We start from the raw sequence: 23,299 nt of genomic DNA, 5'->3' as shown, positions 1-23,299 counted from the left end.
CTGACGTCATCCCCTGCTCCTGTAAACCTCTCACCAGTAAAGACTACATCTCCATGATCGTCTCCACGTACGGGGAGTTCATCCGTGAGAAATTTATATTGTCTTCCGATTCCTTTAGATACTTGATAAAAGCAAAATACCTGACGGATCTTTATCTTGTGTCTGCTAGTTCCGTTACATTAATAACAAACTTGCATAGATACTGAGAATACGATCTTCTTCTTTTACGGTGGGGTTCGAGCAGTCAATCCTTGGGTGTAAGTTATAATCCAATTTTGTATGACGTTTACTTATAGCTTGTTATTTTTACCATAATTCTGTCAGAAATGCCGATCAACCTTCTCCTGGTGGACATAATCGGGCGGAAGCTGACCATGACGTTGAACCTGGCCCTGGTGTGTACGTTCTTCATGCTGCTGAACCTGTGCACGTCTGCTGCCTGGACCACCTTCTTCGTCTTTGCTGTTCGCGCCTTCATCAGTGGCGCCTTCAGCATGGTGTACATCTACACAGTGGAGGTGATACAACTTCTGCTGCTCTGATGTATAACGTGCTTGCTTTGTGATGAGATTCCTGATTCAAGTACTGCATAGCATTGGAATGAAATATACATATATTTCAATCATCAACTGACAACCCGCCGTACGACCAATTCCTTTTGTGATGGACACTTTTATTCACTACGTATTCATCAAAATCCTAAGGCCAGGTCGAATGCCTAAATCTGTCAAATTGAGAGGAATTCACTTATAAAAGTTGACATTTTGTGTTCTTTTGTTTTCTCAGTATTTCCCAACCAATGTCCGAGCTCTTGCTATCGGGACATGCAGCACAGTCGCAAGGGTAGGAGCGATGACTACCCCCTTCATTGCACAGGTCAGATTTTTATATACAACAACTTGTTCTTTGTATCTTTCGCTTGTAAACACTCCTCCCATAGATCAGGTCTTAGAGATATTTGATATAAAATAATTGTTAAAATGCGTTTTTTATTCGTAGGCATAACGCTACAATTTAATGCCAGGTTTACAAAACCGCTTTGACTTCCTATTTTGACAATCTAGCCAGGTTACTGTAGTTTAGATAACCCTATTATGTCTCCAGCGTCTGTTCTGCATGTTGAAGCATATCGATGTCCCCAGGTTTTACTGAACTACTCCTTGTCTCTGGCGCTGTACGTGTACGGGGGGCTGGCCGGCTTCTGCTGTCTGGTAGCCTTGTTACTGCCACAGGACACCATGGGCAGAAAACTGCAGGTATCTTATGTTTGTAAACCATTCATGACCCATTCTTTCTCTTGATATGACAGTGTATACTATACAGCATACATTTCCTAGTACCACGGTTCACCAACAAAGATGGGTACGAAATGTCTTTTTAAGTTACCTATTGCTTGTCTTCTGTCAGTGTAATAAATGAACAAACAATCTCAAAATTGCTTAGCTATCTATGTATCAGATACTGTTTTGTGGATTAATCTATTCTATATCTTTTCAGGATGATGTACATGTGGTTTCCACAGATCCCCAGCAGCCCAGAGAAGAGGCTGCCTGAAGGACATGTGTTGGCAGCGGTTCAGTTCATGAGGGATGGTGGTGTGACTGTACTAATCATTTTATAATGGTGTTCAGAGTCAGTTGTTTAAAGATGACAAGCTAAATCAAAAATTCAAGCTTTGAAAGATCCATGTCATATTTCTGTACAGAGGCAAAAGCTAATATTGAGGTATATCAAAAGGTACTTATTTTACATTGGTCTAAAAGTCTCAGGGAAAATGGCAGATGTACATGTATTTTATTTTTAAAAAAAGTTTAAAATAAGGTTCAAATGGGATGGCTGGGATGGATGCACAGATCTAAGGAGCACAATGTACATATCATGAAAATGTGCAAATTTTAATAATGGTTGGTGTATGGTTATTTCCAAACATATATTTTGTGGTATGTTTAATACCTTTGCCTGATGTCTCCATAGTCTGACACAACAGATAAGATTAAAATAAGGTATAAAAACAACTGTCTGCTTATTTGTTTTGTGTAAGGTTGTTTTGAGAATATTCTTGGTACATGGTATACGCCTGTTCACTGATGATGCCTCAAATCAGTCAATGATACAGAGACCTAATATGTACAGCAACTGTTTGATACTTGAAATCATTACTACATGTTTGTACAGACAAACTAGACTTCCTCCCCCTCTCCAAAGTTCTCCAGATCATCCACAGGGTTTTCCTGCACCAAGACTTCCCTGTTCTCATACGTCCAGAAACCGTTCAGGTCAATCAGGATGTTGGTGACCGTCTCACCCTGACTGCTGTTGATGAGATCCTGTAGCGTGATCTTCAGCGGGTCTGCCGGCTTCACCATGTCAAAAATCTCGTCCTTCACATCCTCGAACGAGACCGGCTCCTGGCCGTGGATCTTCATCTGTTCCTGGATGGCTCGGAAGAAAGTGTTCAGGGCGAAAATGTTCAGGTAGTTGCGGTTCTGGATGTCAAGAAGACGGAAGATGTACTGCAGAGCTTGAGGTTCCTTCCGATTCTCCATGGCCAGAACAAAGTCCAGGTACGTCTTGTAGTCCATCTCTCCATCATATGTGAGGCATTCTTGGAAGACTCGGTTGAGGAAGACGGGAGTGAGGGTGCCTGTTCCGTAGCGGGAGAGCTCTTCCTTACTCAACATACCATTGTGGTCCTTTGAGACAGGATAAATAAACAACATATGTCAATACAAATAGGAATTGACACAGAATATAAAATCAAGAAACACCTACTGGTATCAGATGTTACTGTGTTGATTTTGTATACTTGTCATATAAAGTGCCATCTAAGAAACTGCTGAGCCTGTCAATTAGAGCTTAGAACATACACACAACTCATGTATACCATACAACACCCCTCACCTTGTCCAGGTTAAGGTACTGTCCGTACACACGGAGTGCAGAAGGTGCAGAGAACCAGTTGGACTCCTGCATCTCCTTGGACAGATCCTCATCTCGTAACTCCAGCAGGTCATCCAGAAAACTGCAGGCCAGGATGTCCTAAATAATATAATTTTAACATAACATGGTAATCTTTATCAATTCATATGTTTGGTACATTTGTCATATTTAGATATGTAGGTCTTCCTGTTACTGCTATGACTGCAGTGCATGTAAAAATGATGGAATATACATGTAGACAAGGCTCTGGCCAGCTTGAAATGTTTTTCTGTCAGTGCTTGCAAAATTTTGGATTTTGAAGCCTTGAAAAGGCAATTTCTTGCATTTTGAGAGGCAAATCATGGGGTTGAGAGTGGTTGGTGGTGGTCCTATGGATGTTTTTTTTTAAATAATTTTTTCCCAAGACTTTTTGTCAATTTTGTCAGTCAAGGTTAACGGTTTGGTTGAAATTTCCTGCAATTGACGGAAAAACAGGTACTGGCTAGAGCCCTGGATATACAGGGCAGTACAGTGACCTGGATCTTGATGCGGCCTGTCCTGAGAGGATCCAGGAAGAAGAAGAACTTCCTGACAGCTGTGCAGACGTAGAAGGAGTAGAAGGATTTCTCCAGCCCATCCAGCTGGGGCAGGGTGGGGATCAGCTCCAGGATGTAGTTCTCCAGGTCCGCTTCCTTCAGGTAGCCCTGGCCAGCCACATCGTACAGACTCAGGCCAATCCTAGTCTGGTGCAGCCATACCTGACAGTAAGAACACAGCACATTAGTACAAATATACCGCAGGTCTGCTTCCTTCAACTGACATTTGTGCACAGACCAAGGGTCAGGCTGATCCAAGACAGGAACAGCTGGGTATTCATACAAAAGCTTTACAAAAGAAGATCTCTGCACATGATCCTGCCTCACCTTTCTCATGACGTAGTTGAAGAACTGCATGATGGAGATTCTGCCATATGGATCCTTCTGCAACAGCTTGGCAAACACTGTGGCTGTGAAGTACGTCTTACACTTAGGCCCTGCCTCCAGGGATACCTGGGACAGTAAAGCATAACACAAGTGTAAAACAATAAGTCAAGTGGGCTCTAATCACAAATATCTGATTGTTTTTCTGTCCTAATCACCATTCATACTATCAGCAAGCTAAGTATTGTTTCAGAAAGTTGTCTGAACTGTTAACTGTTTAAACACTTGTTGAAGAAAAGTTAAGTAGTGAAAAATCAAAACATGTTAAGTGTTTGCAACTACAATGTACTAGTACCTTGAGGAAGTCCTCATAGTTGATCATTTTCTCGTCGCCCATGAGTGGAGGTGTGTGGTGCTTGTCCAGGAGGAACCACAGGCTCTGCAGCTCATCATTGTCTAACAGCTGTCTGCTCCTTCTCTGGAGGAATACCTATCATAGCAATAAACAAACAGCACTTCAACAACATCGTCATTATTAATATTTGTATACAGTGGCATTGTGTGGCATAATGGTAGGGCGTTTGGGTCAATTCCACCTTCATGCCCCAACGTTGCGTCCTTGAGAAAGGCACTTTACACAACTTTCCTCACTTCACACAGGTGAAAATGAGTACCTAGCTTTGGTTAGGGATGTCCCTCAGATAGGACGTAAAAAGGAGTTCCCTTGTTTGGGAAGAGCCGTGACCACACGCACGTTAAAGAACCCACCACACCATGGCCTGGTGTGCCATGGTCCAAATTCTACAGCCCTGTTATACAGTGTAGCAGAATCATCAGCAAGTTGATGTTAGCTACCTTACTTTCCAAAGTGATGTTGTAGTCTATAGATTACTTACTGCTCTAGATTCTTCCCTCAGTTTCTGCTGCAGAACTTCATCTTCTGCTGGCAACTTGAAGTAGAACTTGGGGATGGACTTAAAACTCTCATGCTGAAAAAAATATGCCACAAATAGTCAAAAAACATAGTTTTATAATACATTAATACATACTTTTTCTGGACAACCTAAAGGTATTAAGAATAACTGTAATCATGGTACTAAAAACTGTTCTTGCTTGTCAACAGAAAAGCAATGGACTTGAAAGATCTATTACGACTGGTTTTATGATGTGATTTCAGAAGAGAGAAATTACTGAGAAAAATCATGGTTCGGTCTTTAGAAGACTGTCAACATACTGTGTAAATGACAAAATAGAAAATTCTCACTTTAGAACGTATGATTAAAAAAAATTATCACCTGTTCGAGGCAGTAATGGACTTCGTGGTTTTATCAGGCACCCTTTACTGTATGGGTTCACTTCAAGCAGAACAAACAACCCAAAACAACATCACTCACTGACACGTACAAAAACACCCACCAATCAGCAGCAATTCTTCCCTGCCTGGCAGTTGGGGTCAGTACCCTCTAGTCTTTCTGAAGCTTAGTAGTTAGTAAATAAGATCAAAACAAACAAACAACAAACCTCACACTTCCAAACATCCACATTACAACACCCACCTGTTGTGAGGAGTTAGCCCCTACCTGACGGTTGGGTTGGACACCCTTCCACTGACAGTACAACTCAGTAAACAGCTGTGTCTCTTCTGACCGCTTCTCCTCTTCTGATCTTGTTGGCTTCCCAGCAACATGGGCCTTTAGGGCTTTCTTCCAGTCCATCTTTAAGTTAACAAACCAGAAGTATGCGTGATATGATCATCTCTCACTGGTTCAGACAGTACTACCAGTACTAGCCGTGGCGACTTGCTAAGCCTTTTGTATGTATATACTGGCTACCGGTAGCCATACGTATAAATACATGTATGTATCCGATTGACCGTACCGTACCCCCCTCCCATGTATACTATAGCATAGGTAAGCTAGATCACTGCAAGTAAAATTATGTCACAGAAATGACAGAATGCCCCAACGCAACAAGATGTATGGAAATTGTATTAACAACTAAAGTCTTCTACGTACCTTAGAGCTACTACCTTTTCGATAAAGTCTTCAAACAACACACAAAGCACGAAAACTCATTAGAACTTCGAGGATTTCGTTGAATCGGCCGCCATTTTGATTCCGTTGACAATGTACCAGGGAACATCTCATTTCATCAAAGGTAAGTTCTACGTTTTGGCAAGATATTAACGAGTTGCGTAACATTAGACCAAGATACCAAGTAAAGACGATTAGTTAGAGCCAGAAAGTTGATTAATTTTGGTAAAGCTACAAATTCTTTGATCTTCAAGTTACCAGCAAAAAATAGCAGTTGATACTCCACCCCTACAATTGGGTAGAGTAGACTCTTCCGGCCAACATGGCCGCTGCGGTATCTCAAAATGGAATGGAGAAAATTTCGGACGAAATTGTGCTGCATATCCTGCAATTTCTTCCGTTAGATGACATCTTAAATGTGCAGCGAGTGAGCAGGAGGTTTAGCGGAATATGCCAGGACAAAACACTTTGGAGGTGAAGCTTCCTTTCTTACAGACATACGTGATTCTATTTGTTGACTCCTGCTGTTTACATTTGAAAAGCAGACGACGTCGCTTGCACGTTTTGGATGGGGAGGGGGGCACCACATTTGTCACTCACTTGTCTCTTTTAAATGTAAATATAAACTTTATGCATGTAATTGTATGATGATGTATTGTAATTTTTTTATGTACTCTACCCTCTCCTGGAAGAATAGCTGTCACCCACATGGCGCATGGGCAGCTAAAGTAGAGTTGCAGTTGTTCCACAATAAACCGCATTAAACATTACAATATAACGTTACTACAATTAAACCTGTTCTACATCTGTTGTATTCGATAGTATCATAACCTTCACCAAAAGGATAGATTCGAAACTTTTCCATATCATATTTTGCACTATTTGGAGTAAAGTTATTATAATAAACATTCTTTACAAATTTCCTGTCTTTCTCAGGTCTACAGAGTTGAGGTCTTGTTACGGGTTGTCAGACGACCTTCTTAAGAACGTCATCAGTCACCAAACACTAAATATACTACATCTCAGTCTCCATGGCTGCTATTGGTTACACTCCACGGCCCTCGAGGTGTTGTCACGATGTGTGAACCTCCAGACACTGGACCTGTCTCACTGTCGGGTCACCACAAAATGCCTCTCCAAAATCTTATCAGCTACCAAAGAACTGCGCTGCCTTGCCTGGGACGTCGAGGGGGGTTTCCGGCCATCATTCCTCAGCCAGGAATGTAAGGAGACACTGAAGAAGCTGAAAGTCTTGAAGCAGGTCTACCCATTTGAAGTCCACCAGGACCTGTTTGGAGTCCTGACATTCTGTCCGGCCCTGGAAAGGATCTACTTGCTAGGCAATGTGCAGCTTTCCAACGTAGCGTGTTGGACATACAACCCTCTTGAAGAAGATCAAGCAGCTGTCTCAGCAAGTAACCTGAAGGAGCTGGTCTGTTATGGGTTTGAGAACTCTGAAGTGGCATCCTCTGTGTTTAACCTGCTGACAGGCTCCATGAAGCAGGGGGATCCCCAGCCTACTCTCCACTCCTACTGTATCAGCGGGGGTCCGTTTGTAACATACGAGAAGGCAGTGGGAAGCTATGCACAGGCATTTGAGCCGTTTAAAACAGACCTGCTGCAGCTTGATTTGTCGTCTGGGCGGGAGGGAATATGCTCCATCTCGGATCTACAGAAAACGAAGAACCTGCAGTTCTTGAGACTGTCATACAACTTCTGTCTCCATAGTTACGACCTGATAACAGTTTCCACAGTATGTCAGAACCTGCGGGTGTTAAACCTGATGGGGTGCAGGTACTGCTTCAGTGTAAGTCTGTTATGTTGTGTTATTGTCTTTCTCTAAAAGTGTATTATTTTTATTGAGAAACCTGCCTGGTAGTGAAAAGTTTCTGCATGGAAATTTTATCTTAATTGTCATTTTTACTTCAAGTTAAGTCTTCACTTTAGTGAAATGCGCAGACTTGTACTTCCAGGCACACTTCCCTGTATCTGCCTCAATCGAACTTACAGTATCACTTTTATGTACAGAATATGTAACCACTGTGATTTCCCCAGTGTTCAGAGAGGTTTGACTGGGACCTGAGCGGTCTGGAGGCTGTAGCTGAGAACTGCCCACATCTCCACAGCCTGAACCTGAGTGGTGCTCACCACTGCAACTCCTTTGGTTGCCCCAATGTCTTCCCTTCTGATGGCTTGGCAGACACCATAGCCAAGATGAAAGGTAACTTTTCTCAAATCATATATGTATTGTACTTTCACATACAGGTACTAGTACATGTACTTTGTTGTTCAGCAATGTTACAGATGCTGGTTAAGGGCCATCATAGAATTCAAGCAAATAAAGTTCTGATAGTTTTGTATCGTTAGTGTCCAAGCCATACACATGGTGTACTTTCATTACAGGCATACGTATTGCCAATCATGATATGCGTGGTATACAAACTTCTTATTCCAGGGCTGGTGAGCCTGTCCCTCCCCGCCTGTTCAGTGGGAACTTCCAAGAAGTCCAAGAAGTCAAGAATTGATCCCTTGTATCCAGGAAATGGACCCAGGCCTCAGGTATAGGATACCTGTTGAATACATGTACTATCATGTTCTGTATGTGGCTACAATTACACTTTCATTCCTTCATTTATTCATTCATTCACTCACTCACTCACTCACTCACTCACTCACTCACTCTTTCACTTCTTCCTCAGTCTTATCATGCATAAGCTTGTTTTCTCTGTCATTTGAAAGCAAAGTACATTACAGAATACAACATTGCAGATTTTAGATCTTTGATCAAAACACAATACTAGTACATTCATGGAAAGTACATGTACACACACACACTCCTGTATATGCCAACTGTATTTGAATCTGCATATGTCCTAGTCCATCTTTGAACCTGCTTGTTTTATGTCCATCTACTACAGACCTCATCCTCCAGGACATCCCACTACAGCAGAGCAGACCCACAGGTCCTGAACCTTTGGAAGATCGTCCATGGCTGCCCCCTTGTGGAGGAGTTTGAACTGCTGGGTGTGGGCTTTCACTCCCAACTGGTCCACAAGGCTTTACATCTCAAGTTGGAGAGGGACAAGGGAGGCTTCTTTATTTACAGACCATGGTAAGACATTTACCTAAATCCCTGCCAAGATATGTATGTATAAGCCTTATTTTGTCTGGTACATATAATCCTGTTATTATCTTTGTCCATGAACCCTGTAAGATGTTTTTTTGCCATCTCTCTTAGCCATACCATTAAATGTGGCGGCTGATAAGTTTCATAATTAAAAATCGCCTTAAGTCCAAGTATCCTTTTCTAATTATAAGTCCTGCCTGTTGCAGTGATGATGTGAAGTCCCGGATGAAGGATGCTGACCTGTCGTGTATCTGTGAGTGGAGGAAGCTCCGTAAGCTGACCCTGGGTGGGTTGCCAGGGGTGATCACAGGTGAGTTCCTGCAGACCCTCCCAGAGAAGTGTCCAGCCCTGCGGCACCTGTCCCTGGCAAACCTGGGTCCCACCGGACAGTGCATTTACTCCAACAACCTGCTGTCTGCACTGACAAGGATGCCACACTTACAGGACTTCAGGTTGGTGGACTGAAAATACTGCAGCTGGTTTTGTTTATAGAGAGATAACAGTTTGTTACAGTTTCACAGGACTGTGCACTATACTCAGAATGAACTAAATGTTTTGTTAGAAAAGTGTATCAGAATGATGTCAGTTCATCAGTTAACCACATGTCTGACTGACTTATATCCTCTTTCATTGCACATTAACTTTTCTCTAGTAACACAAGTTTGATATGCATTAAAGTAATGGTTTTGTTATTTCAACAGATTTGAGCAGCCAAACTTTAACATAGCCTGGAGTTTCCTGGAGGCTCTATACAACTGCAGGGACCTACAGAGACTGTGTGTGGTGGCCAGGAATGGGGAGTAAGTGGTGAACATTGTAGGGATACAATACACACACTCTGTCAGCTGTAAGGAGCAGATGTACACTATAAAACTCATCCGGTGGTGCTGAAATGTAATGCCAGTATAAATTAGTACAATCATATGTACATGTACTGTAGGATGAAGGAATTCTGCAGTAATTCTGTAAATTATGAATACTCGTTGACCCCTGACTGTGTTGTCACGTCAGGATGTGGTGATTTAAGTTACAACTGATCACATCTCTTTTCCCTTGATTTCAGGATCGATCCTCACCTAACACTGAAGCTATTTGAGGAGGTAAGGAAACAAGGTACTAGTTATAACAAATCTGAATGTCCCAGATTGACTGAATTATGTAGTGTAAATACAACATGAACCCTAAGACTTCAGTGTTATATTTACAGTGCAAACGTCTGGTTGTGTGCCAGTTGTTCACCATGGGACAGGTCTTGGCCAGTCACAGATTGCAGCAGGTTATCAAACAAAGGTTGGTTTACATCATCATTTGGTTCTTTCCAGCACAATGAAAAGTTTAAACATTGCATACAACTCTGCATACCATGTAGTATCACTACAGTAGTAATTGAGAAAACATGTTAAGAGACTGTTAAAGATTAACTTCTGATTGCCTTTTTCTTTTTAACTACTTTTTTGTCTTCCATCTGAGTGAATTTCTTTCATAAATATGTAATGAATATGAAGAAAAAGCATTTGGCAACACTTTCTTTTCAATGGTATTTTGCTAGATACCAGAGTGATCGCCCAGCGCTGCATGTGGCTATTCAACACCTGCTGATGGAAGACAGCCGCAGTCTGAGTCAGCTCATTCCCATGGTGCACCTGGAGGAGTTTACCATGTACAAGTCGCGGGTGGGGGAGCAGCCTTTGGAGCTGGATAAATGTGGAATCATGAGTCTAAAAGTCAGCAGGCTGAGGTGTCCATTCGCAGCTGAGTGCTGATGGGCAAAGCACCAATTTTATACCTGCCTCAAGTCTGAATCTTGGCAGTGATGCAGTGGTTACCAAAACTGCTACTTAACTGCTCCGTTGGTGCCATGTTGGAACATAAAGTCATAGACTTAATGATTTTTTAACCAATGGTGTTAATTAGAATGAATTGCTTTTGTACCTTGATTTGCAGTCTTGATCAGCATTTGTTGTCAAGAGAATTACATACGATATTTCATCAATGTATCATTCAGAATGTGGGTAAGCTTATGTATAATTTTATTTATGTACTTGACAGTGCAATCGTGAGTAGTTTTCCCACATTGAAGTCTGCGTACATGTTGTTGTCTGCAGACTGCATGTCATTATCTTGAGAAGGTTGTAGTGGGGAATGTTGTTTAACACAGATGGGGAGTGCATTGTTTGTAATCATGAGACAGTTACTACAATCATGAGGATGATCAAGTATACTGAAATCATTATCATGATCAAGTGTACTGCAATCATGTTGATTAAACTTTACTTAAATCATGTAGATGATCAGCTTTACTGCACCCATGTTGATGAAGATTATAGCAATCGTGTTGATCAAGTTTATTGCAATCATGTTGTGCAATCTATGAAGTTTTCTGCAGTCATGTTGATCAAGTTTATTGCAGTCATGTTGATGATCAAGTTTAAATTGAGAAGAAACTGAATGAGGACCTTATGATGGTAACTTTTGTTTAGATAGAAAAATTGAGTCCCAAGTCAGATTTTTTTTCTAAGAGACTGTATATTCTGAGGCAACTGGAGGACTGACCTGGGGATGCTAGAACTGTCATGTCCTTGGAGTTTGGAAAAATGAATAAACAATGGAAAACACTGGACTGACCATAGTTTATTGCTATGTTGTTGTGTCCTAATGGCCATATGTTCCACAAACATACTTGCAGACATGTTGTGACATGTTTATTATAAGTACCAGACATCACAAATGTATACCAACACACAGACTAGCAATGTACAATAGCCCTTAATACTGTTTTGCGTGAAATCTGTATAAAATAACCTCCATTGTCCAATACTTGATGCTGAATACAAAGTCTTAAATTTTGTTTCTGCTCTCAGTGTGCAAATGTAATCAGTTGTACAGTAATGTGACTTTGAGACATCAAATATTGCTATGAATGAACCACATTTTTTCAACTCTCTACAGAAGAATAAAACTTTCATAGTGAGAAAAGTATGAGAAACAATAATGTACCAGGAAGCACAAAAATGAAGTTTGAATCTGCAAAAAATAGAAGTTGCAAAACAGATAAATATTAGACTAAAACATCCATGTATGGGCAATAGACCAAAAGTTCCTTTATGTTCATATTTACATTTGTAGGTAAAAGACTTAGCAAAAACAAAGACTAGAAAATATACACTTGACCTAATATACATCAAGGTATAACTGATTGTTTTCATTTCACCCTATAGCCTAAACATTTAATAGCATTATTTTTTACAAGCTACAATGCATGGAGAACATTGATGAAGGTTAAGAATAGTCACCCGTGTTTGTTTACAGAGAATCTAAACGGACAGACTGGTGGCAGAAGTGATTAGTAATTCACTAAGTATAAAAGACAGTTTGTCAAAAAAATGCCTGACATAGTCCAACATCTATTCGCTCTTGAAGTTGAAGGCTGGGATAATTATCACTTTCCTATCAGGCCTTGCCACAAGTCTGAGTTCTAGACTAATACAGTAACTACAATGTACATGCAATTGGATATGTAATTAAAAAACATAAACTACTAAAAATATAATTACTGAGACAAATATTTTTGACCAGACATTTTCCTCTCTTGCCTGTGAGCTGGGGCTATGACAATATTCTTTTACAGGACCGGTGGAGTTCATGTAGATTCCGATAGATGTCTCCCATGTCGGGCAGAACTCCATAGCTCTCTTCATACACAGGAGCAGCTCCTGGTGAATACTGTTGGAACAAAGACAGAAATTGCGGTATTAATCACCATTTGACGAGCATCATTGACGTCATCATAATTATCATATGAATCTCGACAACCTGGTGTTGCAATATTGGCGGGTAAACTGAACAGGCATGCGCTGTAATACAGCATGGTGGATGTAAAAAGCCTCTATACTTGCTTTAGATTGTTGTTCGATAGACATGGGACTAAATATAATAATTTGCCACTGCCCCCAAACAAGAAGAAACCCCCCTTGCTCCAAAGAAGTCATCGAAGCGGCATGGAGTTAGTTCTCCCCATCTCAGGCCGAACACGGAAGCCTCCAGCCAGACCTTGTCTGGACGTCGTGTCTAGATCCACGTCTGGACGTCGTGTCTAGACCCACGTCTGGACGTCGTGTCTAGACCCACGTCTGGACGTCGTGTCTAGACCCACGTCTGGACGTCGTGTCTAGACCCATCACGTCTCGCCGTACGTCGGGACAGAGCGTCTGGGTATATACATGTAAGACCTGACGAGCAGACCAAGCTCACTCTCGTTGAGGGTATAGTTTTACGTCCTTGTGACTCATACTGCTATCTTGACTATCATCATCGTACTTTGTTTCGACTTGCTCTGAAGAGAATGGCGAGGATCAATAACACCGGTGAGCCAAATTATACTTCCAGTATTGTTCGCTACACAGTTTCATCTTGTCCATAGAACGAATCCCATCAACAGAAATCGTGACTTACTCATTCCGATTGATTAGGAATGTTTTCTGGCCTGGTGTCCAATCTATCTATATAGCTATCGCAGTTTGGGTCGGTACTCTTCGGGGCTGCAAAAGCTCTTCTACCGCCAGACTCAAGTATGCTCCCGGTAGGATATTCACGACGACAGTAGCAATCAGGGGCTAATCAATTACTCCTGTCGTAAAATATGCCCTAAAGGCGCAAAACTCCCATCGATCGGGAAGAAACTTCGAAGAGTGTCCACTAAAAGCGCGATATACCGAGCTCGAGTACTTCTTTAAGAAAGGAACACTAACTTCTGTCTCGTAAACAATCTTTACCATCGGAAAGGATCGAAGCCATTCTTCATATTGGTAAACAAAAGTGTAAATACTAGGTACTAGTAATAGATCGCTCCGCCAACTCTGTGAAGTTTCGTAGCGTAGAGTATTCGTTTAGTGTTTTATGTGTAGGCTTAAGCTTTTTGACCCGGGTTCAAATGCCAGCTTATGCTTTTCCTTTTTTCTGTAGCATATGCATTTTTTTCAACGATCATACTGTCGTACATTTGCTATTATTTACCAGCGCCATTTGCTGTACAGTGCCATCTTACTAGAACAACCCTCTCTCCCGTGCAGACGTGGAAGGTATTCGCGAAGACGTGGAAGGTATTCGCGCAGACGTGGAAGGTATTCGCGCAGACGTGGAAGATATTCGTGCAGACACGCATGCCTGTACTTACGGGCCACCGTACGATATCAGTAATTAATGGTGCTGCTCATTTTCGCAAAAATGTCCAAAGATTCATCGAGAAACAATACCTGTTTTTAGAGTATTACGTTTGTTTCAAGCGTTATCATAAGTATAACTGTCACATACAGATTCTATAAAGCCAAAGTTTCAATAGTGTTATATGTACCTGCATAGCCTGGCGGGTGACCTATGTTCCTCCTGTTCTATTCTGTACAGAACCTCCAGAGTGTGGTTAAACCTCCGCTGACACCGCGCCACATCCACCGCTATGGCCGTAGTGTTACACAGAGACTCAGTCGTCTTATTTTCTGAGGGAAAAGGATGACAGGTGACGTTACAAATCCGCCATATGTATCACTGATATGTGATGAAAGCTTCTTGATGTAACAAAACCACAGTGGAGTCACCTGAATGAATATGTGCTATGGCCTCGTACATTCCATAAATCACGTTGATAATCTCAATGATCACTCTCATTTTTCTTTTCTTTTCCAACAGTTATAACAAGACATGGCGACGGAAAACTCAACTTTCAACTCATTCTTTTGCCGCCACCAACGCAGGCAAAGAAATGGACGGACGGCAGTCATATCATTTTTACCTGAGTAAAGTGAGGAAATTCGTGTGATTTCCCAAGGGGACAAGATCGGTGACATGGCAAGATTCGAGTTCCGAGCCGAACGCTCTGTTGTTACGCCACACGACCCCACACTCTCAATCTGCACCCCCATTGGCTCTAAAACACGTTCGCTAGCCAGAACATGCAATTTTTCTTCCATCTTTCAGCAGATTACTTCTAACATTTGGCTGAGTGAGTAGACCTCTACCTCTAGTCCGTACATGAACCATCGCCTCGGCCTTGGCGGAGCCGAAGATGTTCTCAGCCTCACACTTGTACTTCCCGGCATCCTCTATCATGGCGTTGGGGACCAGGAGCACGTCATCCCGGATGTTCACCCCGGAAGGAAGAGCCCCGCCCTCCCTCTCCCACCGGATGTAGGGTCGAGGGGAGATTTTCACCAGCAGTTTGCACTCCAGCGCCAAATCCTCAAACTCTGTCGGGTTCTGTTTGGGGTGAGGGACGACATCGATGTCCTTGGCAAGAGGGGAAGCTGGGAACATAACATAAAATTTAGATACGATATCAAGGATGATATTATTGTTTTGTACTAAAATATTCTTTATTTTATTCTTTTATTATATTATTATCATTATGTTATTCGTTAGTTTACTATTTTCAGTATGATTTTGATTTGTGTCTGACTTACTTATAGTGACTGAAGTGGACATCATGGCCTGCGTGAGTGGGTGGGGGGCCTGGCAGGAGTACACGTCTCCTCGAGTTAACCTCTCCACCTGGAACAACACAAAAACGGCTATTACTTACTAGAAACCAATATTCTGATTCACGCGTTTGTTTCTATGTTTTTTGTTTGTTTTCTGTTTTGTTGAGAAAGTAAAACTTGAAAGTATCAGTTCCTCGCCTTCAGGAAGGAGTGAAACCCCACTAGGTCCCTGACCCGCTCCATGAAGCCGTCCGCCCGGACGTTGACCTGCCCAGCTAAGACAGGGATGCCGTTCTTGAACCAGGCCAGCTGGCGCCGGGGGTGGCCGAACGCCGTGGAGCAGGCGAGCATCAGGTCCTGCGTCTCGTTATTGTACTGCTCTGATATGACGATATCATCCGTGTAGCCTAGGAGGTAATGACATGTAATTAAAATTAGGCTTCATAGGATCTACATGTAAAAATTTGTCCAAAACTTAACACGTGCAACGATTTGTATGGTATTTCTTAACTTTCTATTGGATCCCTGCCGTCAGTCCTTACCAGAAAGTCATTCTCTCTTTATAATTGGTGAATTTTACAACATTACATGGTCCCAGTTCAGGTTCATCCACCCTGCAAGTACGCAGGCATGGTCTGTCCTTGGTGCTGAAATCCAGCTCCAATGGTTGCGATTGTTTGTAGACGTTACCCGGTAACCTGACAGCCAGTTTTTTACTTACCCTGTAACCTGACAGCCAGTTGGACGGTCCCGTCCAGACTGACCCGCCTGTCCTCCGTCCCAGACTCCACCCTACACACGTACGTCCCACTGTCAGACAGCCGCGCGTCTCGGAGCTGCAGAGATCCTGACGCAACAACAATCGTGTGTAAGATGCTGGGATAGGACTTTCTACTGGGATGGAATTTCTTTAAGCGTATTTTACTTGCCTTAGAGACTTCGAAGTGTTTAACGTGTTACATCATAATTTGTTACACCATAATTCATAAATGTTTGTTCTGTTTTAAAAGCAAATGTATGACGTAGTAGTTGTTTTAGTTGTTTTGCTACAAAGTTTGCAAGTAGAAACCAAATAAATTACTGGGGATGGACCACTAGATATAACATTAGTGCCCACGTACCTTCCCCCGAGTGCCTCCCGGTCACACCTACAGCGCTGACCCGGTCACAGTCGCCCCGCTCCCCGGCCAGACACGTGGCCGTGCTGTAGCTGTAGTCTAGCACGGGGACGAGCTCTCCGCTGGTCTGGTTCAGCTGGAACCAGCGCGTCTCCGTCTCGTACGGGAAGACGCTCCAGTGTCTGCAGGGGAGGGTGACGGTCTGTCCCAGCAGTCCGTACACCGGCGACATGGTCTGCACCTGGAGCGGCTCTCCTGTGGACAGACACGGTATATACTAGTATCATTGATTGGTATTAGGAAAAGTATTGGGATAAAGTATTGTAAAAAACGTACGAAAATACCCGCTGATAACATGGTTAGTAACTAAGTGTATATTTTTGAGCACGAAACCAGTTTAAATCGAAGCTAAGACATGTGCGATGTCTGATTCAGCTCATTAAAAAAATCCGCTTACGGATTTGGAGAAGGAACTCCTTTCAATCTATGGCAAGCAGATAGAAGCTAATGAGGTTATTTGTAATGACCTCACCTGGTTTGAAGACCCGGACCTGTCTGGTGGCCTCGCCCTGCCCGAACACATTCCTGGCGTGGCAGGAGTACTCCCCGCTGTCCTCCATGGAGATGTTCTTCAGCACCAGCCTCCCGCTGCCGGAGATCGGCACTTCTACAGGGATGGTCCGGGCTCTTCTCGGGAGTGGCCGACCTGGGAACACACAACACATCATGATCATTGGGATAAGATCAGGGGCCCATCCACTCCAGGTACGCGGTTTGAAGGGATCAAACATATCCGTCTAGTCCTACACAGTTTGTTCTTATTCTAAACCTTATGGGTGCGTTATGTGAGACAACGTCAAAGGTAGCCATAAACTTTTAACTCAAAGCAGACGGAGGCCTGTACAGACTTCTGACAACCTCTGACCCATAAGATGGAATCACGTCTCCGCAAAGTCACATGCACGAGGAACCATCCAGGAAGACAAAACTGTAATAACGTGTAGTTTCCTTAGTCTAAGTTCAAAGAAGAATGTAGTAATAAGACGTTACCGTCACGTCTCCACGTGATAGTTGCTGTGGGAACGATGTGATAGCCAACGCCCTGTCTGGTCTCCGCCGTGCCACAGCGCAGGCGCAGGTCGGTCCCCTCGTAGAACGCCTCATTGCGCCAGTTCCCGTCACGGTCGATCAGGAAGGCTTTTGTCGGCGCCTCTATATAAAATACGCACAGAACTTGAACGAAAGAATTTGAACGAAACTCTAAGGCATGCTGCTACTACGTATACAAGAACAAAGCCGAGGAGCTTTTGAAGATCTAGCTCGAATTTCGCGTACGTTGAAGACGGTTAGACATACAGGTAAACAATATTCAAAGACAAATCAAACTCTACTACTGGATATGAATGGTAATCTCCGTAATTTATCCAGTAGTAGAGTTTTGATTTGTCTTTGGGCAATTTCGCTTAGTCGAGATACGATTTTAAGCAACACGCGAGAGTTTGTTTTTGTTCAACGTAATAGTGCTGTTGACAAACAATATACAGAAGCGTGCCTGTACGATTTACTACCTACAACTAGGCCCCCTTTTAGTCCCCTTAAAGAGTTTGTAGGTTTGACCTGGACGGATACCCAAATTCTGTATGACTTTGACCTACTGGGGGTGACGATGAGTCCGTCCTGCTGCTTCCCCTTCCTCAGCACACAGCTGAAGTAGTCCGTGACGTCAGGGTCCACCCGGGTGGGTAGCGGCACCGAGATGACGGCACTGATATCCTTCCGCCCGTTCTTGTGCACGAGCACGGTGTAGTCACTGGCATCTATCCTGGAGGAGGGGATGGGGTAGCACAAACGCCATGTACTCATCTAATATATTGTGTGTTCAGGGATTTCACTGTGAAGACGTTCATAGTAACAATTGGTATCATTATGCAAAAGTATGGTGTAAGAGGTGGATTGTATTCATTTGTTCAAGATGTTGCCTATATATTTTCGTGATAGCCAAGGTCGTCTCAATTTAAATCAAACAAAATTAATATTGAGCAAAGTGACAGATGGTCAACGATAAAGCACATCAAATCTACTATTGTTCACGAAGATTTTTCGTATTGTGTAGGCTAAAGTTAAGATTCTGATATCGTTGGTCCTGGTGTTTCAACAATATATCACTGTTTCCACTCTTTAGAAAAGTAACAAAGAGACGGAAGTATTTGTAGACGGTATTCCGGAAACCGTGGAGCTGGTGTGCACACTAGTGACTGGACAAGAAATAACTGATGGTCCTATGAGCGAAAATAAACTCTTTATGATTCCTATACCGTACCAAAATGAACCTTAAAGGGAATAGAAAATCATGGACACTAGTACTACCCAGAGGTAATTGGTCAGAATTGAATGGAATTGTTACTTAGGCTAGAATTCTGGCAACAAGAAAGTGGCTTTGTACAGGCAACTACATGGTGTTTTTTTGCAATGTCTTCCTAGCCTTCTAATTCCGACAATATAACAAAAAAATTGTTCTCACTTTGGTCCGTCCGATAACTGGCTGTTCCTGTGCCAGCTGAGGCGGGCCTCCCCGCGCACGCGCGCTACGGTGCAGTTCAGCGTCAGGATGTGCATGATGGGATCGTAGTAATCCCGGATCGTCTGCCTCGGTCTCAAACCACCTGCCAATAACAGAACCAAACAGTAAACAAGCAGTAAACATGATATACGGCATTAATATTTGTCTTAGAATTAAGAAACGTTCTGTCTGTTAGAATTACTCATTGTATTGATTCTAGGCGGTATGCCTACTTACTCTCCAAGCAGAGGTTTGGTTTTTGGCTTATTTTGGGCATGTTTTATCGGATTTTTATCGGGCTTTTTTTTGCACTGGTGTTGGGTTGGCGTAGAAAAAAAAGTATCGGTGCAAAAAAGCAAGCCATAAAACAACAGCCTAAAAACACGCCAAAAATAAGCCAAACCCAAACCTCTGCTTGGAGAATAATGCCTACTGGCCATTCAGTGCCTTTCCATTAGATTGATTTCAACAGCAGACGTTTTTGTCAGGACCACCATCCGTAACTAAACCTAATGTAGCAAATGATTACTTCCCCCCCACACACCACATGGCGACATGTGTAGCGGATAATTACAACACCAGCAGGAGTTACACTGCTAACGAGGCTGTCAATGGGGCAGTTTGGACTTAACTTAACACCGGCAGAGCAGTAAAACATCTGGACGGAAGAAGGGAAGCAGATGTTTTGCCAATTGACGACAGACCTAATGTTGCAAATGATTATGCCACACTGTCCTGTAATTGATATGCACCAATAAATTGGTTAACTGTGTCAGCTACTTGCGGCAAGGCAATATTGTTTGTAGGTCTTCGTCGTTTTCCATATTTTTGCCTCTGATGTTATAATTTATATTCTGGAAATTTGATGAATATTGGTGTGTAACTCTGACACGCGAACATTAGATGAACAACGCTGAAATATTCAGCCATCTCGATATTTATAAGAAGTGCAGGTATCCATGCCTGAAAAGCGCTACCTGTCTCAATTGTGACCTTTCTGTGACCGTAGGTACTCTATCTGTATGTTCCACCGGGTTGGGCGGGGTCATCATCCGATAAAAACAGGATAATTTTTGCGGCATATACCGGTAAAATGGTTGCATTACCTCGTTACACATAAAACACTATTAGACATATAAGTCGTGGGTACCGGTAGTAACCATCGCTTTCAGTAGTTACTGTAATAAAAGTAGAATATGACCAGGTGCGGTATTCACTGTAATTATTTAATTATTTTAATCATACCGTAAGAGAATTACAAGCATACATGTAGTAGAACAGGGGTTAGTACAGTCTTACTGTCTTAAAGCAACTTGAAATAAGATAATCTTACATGTAAAATAATGCACCCCTCCCCAGTCTCTTGATGTGGATAAACAGATCGTTAAAGTGTATGAATAAGTAAAAACTCGGCCAAACATGTAATAGTTATTCTTCATTCAGATGAACCATTACCCTAGAATCTGAAGCTGCTATAATAGCCAGGTCCTAAGTAGCAACATGGGAGTCATGACGATAAGAATGGGATGATGTAAGACATCCCAGGAGGAGACTTAAAGTCTACATTTGTTGACTAAGTCTCCTTGCTTAAGTTCAAACATGTCGATTCTGTTTTGCAATTTTTTTGCTGTTTTTTTGCTTGTCCCAGGCTATTAAAGTTGACGTAGATGTTGAACAGCAACACACATCCAGATTTCTTTAATAGGCGAACTTCTATATAAAGCTGCTTCAGTAAGGTTGCTATCTAAATCATCGTCGCTACATCTCAATCACCAATGATAAATATATGCACCGTGCCTTAAATTAGTTTACTGTTGGGGAAAATATAATGAAATTGCCACAATGCAACTTTGTAACACAATGCATATAAACGTGAATGTGGATATCACCTTTATCCCCATTAGAAGCAGCTCTGCTATTCATGCTCACACCAATGATGAGCTTATACTATAAGCTTGGAAGCAGCCGATGTCATGTACCATATGATACATAATGCATAGCAACACCATGATATGGAATCTATCAAATGCGAATACTCTCGCAGCTAGGAGATAGTAGCTGTGAAAAGGGACCCTCATGTGAACTTGCCTTGGAAATTAGATATAGGAATAACCATTTATGTCACTGACAAAATTCGCCACCCATGACGAGGACCCAGACCTTGACCGGGCCTATAATTAGAAAGTTGGAAAACGCTATAAAAAGCTTCGTACGGCAATAACAGTATGGCAAACCACATTGTGTTATCTAGCTAGAACGTCATACGATTGTAACGTACGCACTGATACATACTGAAAGAAAAATGGCGTTAACATATTGATATGCCGTCGCTGTAAGAGTGATTAACATGTATATTATGTACATTACATATTCATACATGCCATTTTTGCTTGTTTTCATTGTAGGTACACGGCTTTTCTTGTTGATATTACAGTAGAACTATGTGCTAAACATAGTCCCTACAGGCATAATGGACACCTGGGCTCCATAATCTTTTATCCTCTTTTCATGAGGTATTACTTGAAAGTTCTTCCCGCAAGGAAAATCTCATTTCATTTTGGTACCGTGGAGCCCATCAACTGTACAAATTGCCTCACATTCCTGATAACCCCTTAAAAGCTCGTTTAGGTCTCTAAGCTCCCCTTTGTTGTAAATCCTCCATTTCAAATTATCTGCGTAAAACCTACCAAGAAGATTATTCGACTTCGTAGGACGTCGTCGTAAACTACATCAGTTATACTCATTTATGCACCTCCCAAAACTAGACGTTATTTTGGCGTTTTTGGATTCTTCCATTTGTGGACCTACAAATAGGTTTATAATCTGCCGTATGAATCTCCATCAGTTTGACAAGGCTTTAGGCGCTTTACACATGAAGGATGCCCTGAGGAATACGACAGGAAGACTTGTTTAGCTCTCAGCATATTTCATCCTCTAGTCGATTGTTAGCCTGATGGCGGGGTGCTGGCTTAGGCAGATGAAAAGGGAGATGATGATAAATAACATACCATAGTATTCAGATATTCAATGTTACAGAATATATCAATATAATTGAGTACATGTATATAAGAATGACGACCATCTCAGAAATAGTCACAACCCCTCACTTAACAATTGTGCTTACAAACACTGACACGGACAAGACCATTGCTCTAGATGTGTAACAGTTTGCTAATATTTATGTTGTGCTAAATGCGTGTCTATTAATGCCGTAACGTTTTCCTCCTTCTTATTGATTTTACCGGGTTGGCATCTAAAATAACATGACCCTATCCGTCAGTCTAAGCGCTCTTCGCAAACAGTTTACAAGGAAAAACCAACCCTCCAAATATTTAGTGTTTCAATATTGTTAAACTGAAGGATTCGGTGCCCAGGGCGACGCAATAAGGAAGTACTCCCCACTGTGGCTTCTCCAGCAGCTTGAATAGTGAATTGACCCCCATAATCAAATAAACTAATAAACATCCTAGACGGTCCAGCCACCGAAAACAATGGCAGGGACAGATTAGCATAATAACTGTCACTCTTTTTGAACAAATTCAAATGTTTTTTTTCTATACTGGTTTTCAAAATAACAATATCAAACCATGCAGACTGATCTGGATAGCTGTAACTGAGTCACATAAATCAAGAAAATATTATCTGCAACTTTCAGTTTCTGGAAAACCAACTTTGTGGTCAAATTTCAATTTTCAAACTGCCTTGTCAACATTTCATCAAAGCGTCTAATTATAGATATCTAAAATGTCAACCTCACAACCGAATTAGCTTGGATAGTAAGTGAGTCTAGAAATATGGGTTGCAATTGTGGTGTCAATTTGGTAGTATGAGAAAGCAGCACTAGTATACAATAGTAGACTGGAGCTCTGTTAGAACTATTCAAGTAACTGCCAGCCAATCTATAACACCACCAAACCTTGGCAAGGCAGTACAGTGTTGTAATTACTTTATATTCTGGGTTAGGTGAGGCTATCTTCTTTATGTACAACAGACTGTACATGTACATAAATTCCTTATCTGCTGTCAATATGTTACAAACACAAAGTGTCTTCAAGAGCCCTCTGCCCATGTTACCACCACGGTAGTCAGGGACAGAATGGTGCCTGGTAGTTTACGTTACCCGAATTTATTGGGTGCTTATATAGTGCAAGC

General features: G+C 42.1%; 5 protein-coding genes across 7 annotated transcripts in view; 3 read left to right on the top strand and 2 right to left on the bottom strand.

Annotated features, from left to right (window-relative positions):
• LOC109469820 (putative transporter SVOPL) overlaps positions 1–1,927 on the top strand; it is a 19,835-nt gene extending 17,908 nt beyond the window's left edge. Inside the window, exon 14 of the mRNA XM_019768531.1 lies at positions 1,257–1,927. Coding sequence (XP_019624090.1) covers positions 1,257–1,301 — 45 coding nt within the window. The 3' untranslated portion in view covers positions 1,302–1,927. The remainder of the gene's footprint in view (positions 1–1,256) is intronic.
• The window catches only part of LOC109469822 (putative transporter SVOPL), a 14,297-nt gene extending 12,370 nt beyond the window's left edge, over positions 1–1,927 (top strand). Inside the window, exons 13-16 of the mRNA XM_019768535.1 lie at positions 325–518; positions 787–876; positions 1,143–1,256; positions 1,498–1,927. Coding sequence (XP_019624094.1) covers positions 325–518; positions 787–876; positions 1,143–1,256; positions 1,498–1,554 — 455 coding nt within the window. The 3' untranslated portion in view covers positions 1,555–1,927. The remainder of the gene's footprint in view (positions 1–324; positions 519–786; positions 877–1,142; positions 1,257–1,497) is intronic.
• Positions 1,882–5,991, bottom strand: LOC109469821 (serine/threonine-protein phosphatase 2A regulatory subunit B'' subunit gamma-like). 2 transcript variants are annotated; one of them, XM_019768532.1, is made up of 8 exons: positions 5,855–5,991; positions 5,396–5,554; positions 4,736–4,828; positions 4,195–4,329; positions 3,843–3,968; positions 3,456–3,677; positions 2,902–3,039; positions 1,882–2,693 (listed from the first exon to the last, which is right to left on the bottom strand). In XM_019768532.1, the coding sequence occupies exons 2-8, from the start codon at positions 5,552–5,554 to the stop codon at positions 2,181–2,183; spliced, it is 1,386 nt and encodes a 461-aa protein (XP_019624091.1). In that variant the 5' UTR covers positions 5,855–5,991; the 3' UTR covers positions 1,882–2,180. The 2 variants fall into 2 exon arrangements, with proteins under 2 accessions (XP_019624091.1, XP_019624093.1); XM_019768534.1 differs by having other exon boundaries at positions 5,420–5,554.
• A 195-nt stretch (positions 5,992–6,186) lies between these two features.
• LOC109469842 (F-box/LRR-repeat protein 18-like) lies at positions 6,187–11,355 on the top strand. Its single transcript, XM_019768575.1, has 10 exons — positions 6,187–6,346; positions 6,809–7,679; positions 7,928–8,093; positions 8,328–8,431; positions 8,791–8,984; positions 9,206–9,451; positions 9,701–9,799; positions 10,063–10,099; positions 10,207–10,289; positions 10,549–11,355. The coding sequence occupies exons 1-10, from the start codon at positions 6,195–6,197 to the stop codon at positions 10,760–10,762; spliced, it is 2,166 nt and encodes a 721-aa protein (XP_019624134.1). The 5' UTR covers positions 6,187–6,194; the 3' UTR covers positions 10,763–11,355.
• A 20-nt stretch (positions 11,356–11,375) lies between these two features.
• Positions 11,376–23,299, bottom strand: part of LOC109469843 (hemicentin-2-like) — a 20,001-nt gene continuing 8,077 nt past the window's right edge. The window contains exons 2-12 of one of the 2 annotated variants that reach the window (XM_019768576.1): positions 19,109–19,250; positions 18,243–18,409; positions 17,638–17,799; positions 17,120–17,293; positions 16,591–16,842; positions 16,191–16,316; positions 15,668–15,876; positions 15,452–15,539; positions 15,011–15,295; positions 14,350–14,491; positions 11,376–12,722 (exon numbers count right to left, since the gene is read on the bottom strand). In XM_019768576.1, the coding sequence (XP_019624135.1) occupies positions 12,521–12,722; positions 14,350–14,491; positions 15,011–15,295; positions 15,452–15,539; positions 15,668–15,876; positions 16,191–16,316; positions 16,591–16,842; positions 17,120–17,293; positions 17,638–17,799; positions 18,243–18,409; positions 19,109–19,250 (1,949 nt within the window). In that variant the 3' untranslated portion in view covers positions 11,376–12,520. The remainder of the gene's footprint in view (positions 12,723–14,349; positions 14,492–15,010; positions 15,296–15,451; positions 15,540–15,667; positions 15,877–16,190; positions 16,317–16,590; positions 16,843–17,119; positions 17,294–17,637; positions 17,800–18,242; positions 18,410–19,108; positions 19,251–23,299) is intronic. The other variant, XM_019768577.1, reaches the window with a different exon arrangement.

This window comes from Branchiostoma belcheri, unplaced genomic scaffold, assembly GCF_001625305.1.
Source record: "Branchiostoma belcheri isolate BF01 breed outbred unplaced genomic scaffold, Haploidv18h27 scaffold21, whole genome shotgun sequence".
NCBI lineage: Eukaryota > Metazoa > Chordata > Leptocardii > Amphioxiformes > Branchiostomatidae > Branchiostoma > Branchiostoma belcheri.
This window is presented reverse-complemented; position numbering and strand designations above follow the sequence as displayed.

Coding starts and splice junctions, on each gene's coding strand:
- LOC109469821 (XM_019768532.1), bottom strand. CDS start 5,554: ATGGACTGGAAGAAAGCCCTAAAGGCCCATGTTGCTGGGAAGCCAACA. Junction 4,330..4,735: donor TGAGGGAAGAATCTAGAGCA/GTAAGTAATCTA, acceptor TTGCTATGATAG/GTATTCCTCCAGAGAAGGAG. Junction 3,969..4,194: donor ACTATGAGGACTTCCTCAAG/GTACTAGTACAT, acceptor TTACTGTCCCAG/GTATCCCTGGAGGCAGGGCC.
- LOC109469842 (XM_019768575.1), top strand. CDS start 6,195: ATGGCCGCTGCGGTATCTCAAAATGGAATGGAGAAAATTTCGGACGAA. Junction 8,432..8,790: donor GAAATGGACCCAGGCCTCAG/GTATAGGATACC, acceptor CATCTACTACAG/ACCTCATCCTCCAGGACATC. Junction 8,985..9,205: donor TTCTTTATTTACAGACCATG/GTAAGACATTTA, acceptor TGCCTGTTGCAG/TGATGATGTGAAGTCCCGGA.